The sequence below is a fragment of the Patiria miniata genome, unplaced genomic scaffold, assembly GCF_015706575.1.
Source record: "Patiria miniata isolate m_02_andy unplaced genomic scaffold, ASM1570657v1 HiC_scaffold_19, whole genome shotgun sequence".
Classification (NCBI taxonomy): Eukaryota; Metazoa; Echinodermata; class Asteroidea; order Valvatida; family Asterinidae; genus Patiria; species Patiria miniata.
The window spans coordinates 4,675,498-4,684,740 of record NW_024037057.1 but is presented as its reverse complement, the minus strand read 5'-3'; the positions used below and the strand labels follow the sequence as shown (position 1 = coordinate 4,684,740).

Here is a 9,243-nt window from a genome sequence, read left to right as displayed (position 1 = left end):
GTCGATGATTCACCTGAAAAAGCTCAAAATGAGGGGTTGTGACTTAGACAGTCGGGATGTAAAATGTCTCGCTAAATCAGTCAGTTGCATAGGGAATCTTGTGGATTGTGATGTTGGTAGGTTCTCCGTAAAAACATGCGATGATGGCATACAACTGAGCATTAAGAGGTCCTCACTAACCGGTGAGGACATGGCGGATATTTTACAGTCATTCAGTAATAGAAGAGAATTAGTCAGTTTGATCTTTGATCGCATTGATGGTCTGGGTGGTTCCGCGGATATCTGGATACCACCCTTTCAAAAACTGACGGGACTTCGGAAGTTGAATGTAATAGAATGCTATCTGCAAAGCACTGACATTGAACACATTGCTGGTCAAATACCAAACCTGACCGATCTCGACCTTTCATTCAATGATGGATTTGGTGGTAACGCAGGAACATGGGCAGCTAGCTTGCAGTCGATGATTCACCTGAAATCACTCGGGTTAATATCATGCGGCATAAGTAAACAAGATATACCACATATTGCATCATCAGTTGGGGAGATGCCCCACTTGGCCGATCTTGATCTTTCATTCAATAAGGGATTGGGTGGTAACGCAGGAACGTGGGCGGCTAGTTTACAGTCGATGATTCACCTGGAAAAGCTCAAAATGAGGGGTTGTGACTTAGACAGTCGGGATGTAAAATGTCTCGCTAAATCAGTCAGTTGCATAGGGAATCTTGTGGATTGTGATATTGGTAGGTTCTCTGTAAAAACATGCGATGATGGCATACAACTGAGCATTAAGAGGTCCTCACTAACCGGTGAGGACATGGCGGATATTTTACAGTCATTCAGTATTAGGAGAGATTTAGTCAGTTTGATCCTTGTACAGAATCCCAACCTTGGTGGGAACGCAGAAACGTGGGCGGCTAGTTTACAGTCGATGATTTACCTGAAAAAGCTCAAAATGAGGGGTTGTGACTTAGACAGTCGGGATGTAAAATGTCTCGCTAAATCAGTCAGTTGCATAGGGAATCTTGTGGATTGTGATGTTGGTAGGTTCTCCGTAAAAACATGCGATGATGGCATACAACTGAGCATTAAGAGGTCCTCACTAACCGGTGAGGACATGGCGGATATTTTACAGTCATTCAGTAATAGAAGAGAATTAGTCAGTTTGATCTTTGATCGCATTGATGGTCTGGGTGGTTCCGCGGATATCTGGATACCACCCTTTCAAAAACTGACGGGACTTCGGAAGTTGAATGTAATAGAATGCTATCTGCAAAGCACTGACATTGAACACATTGCTGGTCAAATACCAAACCTGACCGATCTCGACCTTTCATTCAATGATGGATTTGGTGGTAATCTTATGATGCTTTTGATGTAGCGAATTAGGAATTTATAGAGGCTTAAAAATAGACATTGGACAACTCAAATCCAAACACAGGAAACTTAAACTCCGCTTCCAAATAATTTAATATGACTACAGAAAATGGTACAGAAAGTCATGATGAAGCCAACGCCCTGAAGCCAACTGCAACGAACAATGAATACGGGCGTGCTTATATAGCCACACAAGATTAGGAGGGTATTACAAGAATTTGTATAAGAGCGCCACGTCTGGTATTACATAAGAGCGCCACGTCTGGTATTACATAAGAGCGCCACAACATACGCCACCCCTAACTGAATTGGCTCCCGACAATTTAATTACAAAATATAAACAAAATTCGAGCTATTCAAAATTACATTATTATTATTTTATTTTTTTAAGTTATAATATCAGCTAATTTATTCCATACTGGGTCGATCGTTGCGGGTCGTAAATGGTGTTCATAGTCGTCTCCATTAACCGCGTAGGACCTCCACACGTTCTCCCATCTCGTCATTCATCACATCACACACAGTCACTCATCAGGCTGATCAGGCCGCAGGTTCCTCACGTGGTCCGACATCCTCAACAATCCCATCCAGGGCGCCACTGGAAGCTGAATTATCACTTAAGCATCGTAAACTAAATAAAATTCATAATTTATTTATTTTATAAAGTCGACTTTTATTTGCTACAGCTTTTACTCTTTTTAACAACTTAACACTTCTTTTTATGCAAGAGTAAAATACAATTATAGTGACATCAGCAGTAAGTTTCATAAATTAATTTGATTCTTCTAATAATCAAAATGGCATAAAAATGAGAAAGTCGATCACAAAATCAAGACAGCAATATCAAGGCCACAACATATGCAATCAAAACAATTACAATGCTAATTGATTACACAATTATATATTTTAATCTCTTTTTTTTTCTCTTTTTTCTCTTTTTTTTTTTTTTTTTTTAATTTTATTTTACATTTTACCTGAAATCTTCACTGGATGTGTTTTAAGGAACTCTAATGCCGCAGCATTCAAATTTGTTTCGGGTTCCCAAGTATTCTTTGAGTGAGGAAAACCTTTCCACTTGATCAGGTACACAAGTCGCTTATTCTTATACCTGCCTCTGATTATGCGCTCAATTTCATATTCTTTGGGTTTCTCTGAAATCTGCGGTAATCCTGGAACAAAGGGAATTCCAGAAGATTCCGACTCACTGGACTGATGTACTGCCGTGAGAGGATGGAAAATGTTTTGTGGGCAGTCATCTTCTTGCAAACCTAGTATTGATGTATTCTGCTTTGGATCAAATGGAACAGAATCATTACTTGGGCGAACATATCTGTTATATGCAAATTTCATTCGGTTCACGTGTACTGGGGAAGACAGTAATTTATTATTTTCAAGATTTCTAACTCGAAAATTTACTGGAGATGTCTGTTCTACTAAAAGATACGGTCCAGCCCAAAACTTCATAAGTTTACGGGATAGTCCTTTTTGGAATGCAGGAATATAAATCCAAACTGTGTCTCCAATTTGATATGGTACCTTTTGTGCTTTTTCATCAAAACGCTCTTTCATTTTGGCTTGATTGAGCTCTGCATGACGCTTGGATACATCTCGAAAAACTTCAAGTTGGGAAACCAAGTGATGCATGTGCTCTCTAAGTGTTTTCTCTGGATAATTGGAATTTGTAAGGAGTGTCACATCTAAGGGTAACCTTGCTTCTCTACCATATAAAAGGAAGAAGGGGCTGAATCCCACAGAATTTTCAGCAGGTGTAGTGCGATAAGCGAACTGTACGGAGGTTAAGTATTGATCCCAATCATTATGACATGTATTTACATAGTGAGAAATGGTATCAAGGATAACTGAGTTGAACCTTTCTTGAATAGCATTACATTGAGGATGATAGGAACTGGTATTCAATTTGTGAGTTCGCATGATTCGACACACCTCTAATACCACCTTGCTAAGAAAGTTTGATCCTCTGTCACTTAGTAGAGTCTCTGGACACCCATGTTCACAAATAACATTGTCGTAGAGTGCTCTAGCTACTGTGGATGCATCTATGTTCTTCAATGGAACCAAAATAGGCCATCTCGTACAGTGATCTGTGAAACAGAGAACATAACGGTTAGCATTTGTTGTAACAGGTAATGGCCCCAGAATATCAACACTTACTCGTTCAAAAGGCCCAGGGACTTTCATTGTAATCAACGGTGCTAAAACCTTGTGTCTATGCGTTTTTCTCTGAGCACATGAAATACAACTACGCACCCAATTATCTACATCTTTGTACATTCCTTTCCAATAGTAACGTTGACGGATTTTGCTATAAGTTCTATGAAATCCAAAATGAGCGGCAAGGACACTGTCATGACAATTATCAAGTACTGTGCCTACAAACAGTTGGGGTACATACAACTGATATATATTCCGTTCTGGCATGTGTCGATTTGACGGAGTATGCCAAATATGATATAATAAACCATCCTTGGCAAAATATTGATCGGCTTGTAGTATCAGATTTCTGGCCTTTTTGTCATCGTCTGGTAATTCGTTTCTTTCTAAAAACTTTAGCATCGTACCAGAAAAGTCATCTACTGCTAATGCTTGTTTGAAATTTTCAAGATTAATTCCAGTTGGAAATTGAGGAGCCTCTTTTTCAACACAGTCGTTACTCGGTATCCTCTTTCCATGCTGATATCTTAAATTCTTTACAACATTAACATTCGGACTGGATGACTTAACTTCATCAGCAGAACACAAAACTTCATCATCAATATCATCAAAATCTGTTTCTACCCAACTGGTATCCATTTGTGTCGGAACAGTATTGTTAGAAACATGACACCGACTACATTCAGTACAGGATCTATCATAGTCAATTCTACTAAGTGTATCTACATGACAATTTCGGCCTTTGACGTGTACAACTTGAAAGTTATATGACTGTAATTTAAGTGCCCAACGTGCTAATCTACCAGTAGCATGTTTACTGTCAAATAACCACTTTAATGCGCAATGGTCAGTAACAACAGTAAATTTTACTCCCTGGAGATACTGTGCATATTTCTTTACACCTTCGACAACTGCAAGAGCCTCTAATTCAGTCGTAGTGTAGTTGCGTTCTGCATTATGTAATGCTCTACCACCATAGGCAATGACCCTTTCTTTATCGTCTTGGACTTGGGCTAGAATAAAGCCGAGTCCTTTTCCAGACGCATCTGTTTGAAGGTAAAATTCTGTACCGTCAAATCTGGGAAACGCTAAAATAGGTGGTTCAACCAGGTGTTGTTTGAGAGTCTCAAATGCAGTTTGGCAACTTTCACTCCAAATAAATGGCACATCTTTTCTAGTCAAGTTAGTGAGAGGTTCTGCAATCCTACAGAAGTCCTTGATAAATTTACGGTAATACCCTACAAATTCAAGGTATGATCTTACTTCTGAAACTTTCTTTGGTGTAGGATAATTTTTGACAACTTCTACCTTGTCAGGATCGGTTTCAATCCCTTCACTGCTCAGAACCATGCCCAAATATTTGATCTTTTGTTGGGCAAAAACACATTTTTTGGGCTGTAATTTACGACCAGAGTTACGAAAACGATCAAACACCTGCTTCAAATGATGTAAATGTTCTGCAAATGTATTTGAGATTATTACATCATCTAGATAACACAGCACAAATTTCCAATTTAGACCTCTCAACACTTCTTGCATAGCTCTTTGGAATGTGGCAGGGGCAGAGTGCAAACCAAATGGAAGTACCTGGAATTCATACAGAGAATCTTGCGTAATGAAGCAAGCCTTGGATTTGGATGATTCTTCAAGTTCTATTTGCCAATATCCAGCTGCTAGGTCTAGAGTTGAAAAATACTGTGGTTTCATGATGCCTAGGCTATCAAGTGCATCAGATATGTTCGGTAATGGAAAATTATCCATAATACTGATCTTATTTAGCTTACGAAAATCTACACAAAAACGATATGAACCCTGCTCTTTCTTTGGTACCATACATACTGGGAAACTCCATGGGCTAGTGGATTCTCTAATAATGCCTTCGTTCAACATACTCTTGACATGTTTTTGTATTTCCTGTTGGATGTGAGGTGGTTGTCTATAGGGCCGAGACTTAATCGAGGGGTGATCTCCTGTGTTAATAGTATGTTTAACTCCTGAATATCGGCCTCTAGGTCCTCCATGAACTTGGAAAATGTCAGAATAATCTGATATTAGCTGAGTTATCGCAGCTGTTTCTGAATTAGACATGTGATCTGTATTCAACATGACTTTGGAGAGAATTTCTTCTGTCCGTTTTCCAGAAATCACTGTTTTCTCACAACAAGCTTCACTCAAACTTGGGTTGTTACTGTCAGAAGAAGTTTTAACTTCTGCTACGTATGCCTCATGTTCCTTAAGATCTATCGTTGTCATTGGTACTAACTCACAGGGATCGATTAAATTGAACGTTCCCAGTTTGGTACGTGGATACAAAGTAATTGGATCTTCAGAAATATTCATGACCAATACATTTGCTTGACCCTTGACATTTGTAACTTGACTTGCGGTGCGTGCCACCATTACACCTAGTGACGTAATATGTCTACCTCCAAGGCATAAACCAACAGTGTTTACAGGAAGTTGATTTGAAACTTTTGCACAAACTACGGTTTGAGAGCGTGGTGGGATTGTTTGCTTCTTAAGAACACGCAACTGGTTTTTCTTAGTGAGTCGTAGTTTACGTGACCTATAATCTATGTTAGCACACTGTTCGCTTAGAAAATGTGAACCAAGAATCATATGTGAGGTAAGACTACACACAACATGGAATTCTATTTGAAAACAGGTGTCACACATAGCCACTGGTAAGGTAATAAACCCTGTAATGTCTAAGTCAGAATTATTAGCCGTTTTAGCACTCATCAAACGTGGTTTTTCGATTAAATGGTGCATGGCAGGAAGATGTTTTAAAAGCCAGTCATTATCGATAAGATTAATGGAAGCACCAGTATCAATAAGGGCTTCAACTTGTATATGATAAATCCTTACATCAATTGTACTTGAAGAACTCAAATTAATTTCAACACAATCAGAATTACTGTTTACTTGTGAATTCACAAGGCCTTCTTTTTGTTTGTCTGAGGCTTCCCCACCTGTCGGTGTTTGAATTTTTGAAGTTTTGACATTAACAGGTGGGCTCCTTAGTTTAAAGGATTACCTAAGACATCGAAAGTAGCTCGGCAATAGCGCCATTTGTGACCTGTGCGTCCACATCTGTGACAAGTAAATGGATAACGATTGGATTGCTGAGGATTAGCTCTACCAGGTGAAATTGGTTTCTTTGGACTTTGTTCCTTCTGTTGTTCCAACCTATCCAACCTATTCGCAATTGAATTCATGGTTACTGTAAGGGATTGCAGAGTGGAATGGATGGCATTTACGGAAACACTAGGATTAGTATCATTTGCTTTCAATCTATCCGGCTCGTGAGCCGTTTGTTGCACAGAAATAGCCAGTCTAGCATAATCAAGAGCATCATGGAATGATTTCGGTTGTTTGGAAAATACAAATGCCCGAATGGATGGTAATAATCCACGTACAAATATGGAAAGACACTCTGCACTTGATTTCTTAACTTGTTGACACATGTGCATAATATCTGAAGCATAATCATCCAATGTTTCGGAAGGTAGTTGTTTTCGTTCAAGCAATTTTGTTTCAACTTGCCACACCCAAGAGTCACCTTGAAAATGTTTCTTCAAAATCGTTTGGATACTCTCTACTGAATTTTTGTCTTCATTCGGCACACTTTCTAGAAAAATTCGGGCGTGGCCAAATATTCGAGACTGTAAAGCCAAGACTTTTTTGGCATCTGCAAAATCTCTTAATGAGGCCAAAGTCCTAAATCTAGAAATAAATTCGTCTACGTCCTCTTCGGGAAGACCTGAATATTTTAGTCCACTAGAGGCTAAATCATATTTGGTGCCCGACATTGTTGGTTTTTCTTCTAGATCGACTTCCATAAACATTGAAGGATTGATACTTGAACACAGAAATCAAATGAAATTAATTTGGACAATCCGCCACTTTATATCATTTACTGTATAATTCTACAACTGTGTCCAGTATAACCTTTAATACTTTATTTACAAAAGAAAATGAAACCTACGAAACTGATGCCACTTTGAAAAATAAAAAAAAACTTACCGTGCCCGGCAAGGGCAGCTGACCGGGGCGTTGGCCGTCAGAGTCCGGAATGAAGGACCGGGAAAGCTCGGTGTAGAAACACAGAGTTGGTGCGGATCTTCCACCATTTCTTATGATGCTTTTGATGTAGCGAATTAGGAATTTATAGAGGCTTAAAAATAGACATTGGACAACTCAAATCCAAACACAGGAAACTTAAACTCCGCTTCCAAATAATTTAATATGACTACAGAAAATGGTACAGAAAGTCATGATGAAGCCAACGCCCTGAAGCCAACTGCAACGAACAATGAATACGGGCGTGCTTATATAGCCACACAAGATTAGGAGGGTATTACAAGAATTTGTATAAGAGCGCCACGTCTGGTATTACATAAGAGCGCCACGTCTGGTATTACATAAGAGCGCCACAACAGTAACGCAGGAACATGGGCAGCTAGCTTGCAGTCGATGATTCACCTGAAATCACTCGGGTTAATATCATGCGGCATAAGTAAACAAGATATACCACATATTGCATCATCAGTTGGGGAGATGCCCCACTTGGCCGATCTTGATCTTTCATTCAATAAGGGATTGGGTGGTAACGCAGAAACGTGGGCGGCTAGTTTGTTGTCTATGATTCACATAAAGAAGCTTGATATGCGTAGTTGTAACATTAACAGTCGCGAAGTGAAATATATCGCTGAATCAGTAAGTCGCATTGAGAATCTGGTGGATTGTAATTTCGGTAGATTTTTTGAGAATCATGTAAAACCACTCGATAATGGCATAGGACTGAGCATTAAGAGGTACTCATTAACCGGTGAGGATATGGCGGATATTTTACAGTCATTCAGTAATCGCAGAGATTTAGTCAGTTTGAGCCTTGATCACATTGATGGTCTGGGTGGTTCCACAGATTTATGGACCATACCGTTACATAACCTGACGCGCCTGACAGAGATAAGATTAACTCATTGCTCATTGAAGAGTACTGACATTGAACCCATTGCTACAGCACTAAGTGGAATGTCAAGAGTACAATCCCTCAGCCTTGTGGGAAATCGTTCATTGGGTGGCTCTGCAAAAACGTGGGCTCCCAGCCTGAAACAAATGAAACATGTCAGTAGCCTAAAATTGGGCGGATGTGCACTGACAGAAGAAGATAAGAAACACATATCTGAGTCACGGGGAAGTGGAGTGGATTTTGAGTTCGATGACGAATGGGGGAGTGACTTTTCTCCTGAAGAGGACCTTTCTTCTGAAGCGGACTCTTCTTCTGATGAAAAGCTTTCCTCTGAAGAGGACCTTAATTCTTCTGAAGAGGACTCTTCTTCTGAAGAGGACTCTTCTGAAGAGGACTCTTCTCCTGATGAGGATTCTTCCTCTGAAGAGGACCCTTCTTCTAAGGATGATTTCTCGCGAGAGGACGTGTACGATTTATAACTGCGCTGAGATCTGCGATGAGCATGCTTAAGTACAAGATGAGCGAGCACGAGTGTGATCATTTGGATCGAGTCAGTCTCAGAGTCGCGAGTATGGTCTTGCAGTAAGATCAAGTTGTGCTCCAATCCACAAGCAAGGTCAAAAGTTTCACGCCACTTGCCCAAAATCCAGCAAACAAACGCAGGGAACGAGGTTTTCTATATTTATTGAATCCAGACATTTTGTTTGAATGCAGTGAAT

General features: G+C 39.7%; 1 protein-coding gene across 1 annotated transcript; it reads right to left on the bottom strand.

Annotated features, from left to right (window-relative positions):
- Positions 1-1,452: 1,452 nt before the first annotated feature.
- On the bottom strand, positions 1,453-7,984 carry LOC119725350. The gene is made up of 2 exons (XM_038196748.1): positions 7,576-7,984; positions 1,453-3,479 (listed from the first exon to the last, which is right to left on the bottom strand). Exon 2 carries the CDS (start codon positions 3,307-3,309, stop codon positions 2,341-2,343), a length of 969 nt encoding a protein of 322 aa, XP_038052676.1. The 5' UTR covers positions 3,310-3,479; positions 7,576-7,984; the 3' UTR covers positions 1,453-2,340.
- Positions 7,985-9,243: the final 1,259 nt, after the last annotated feature.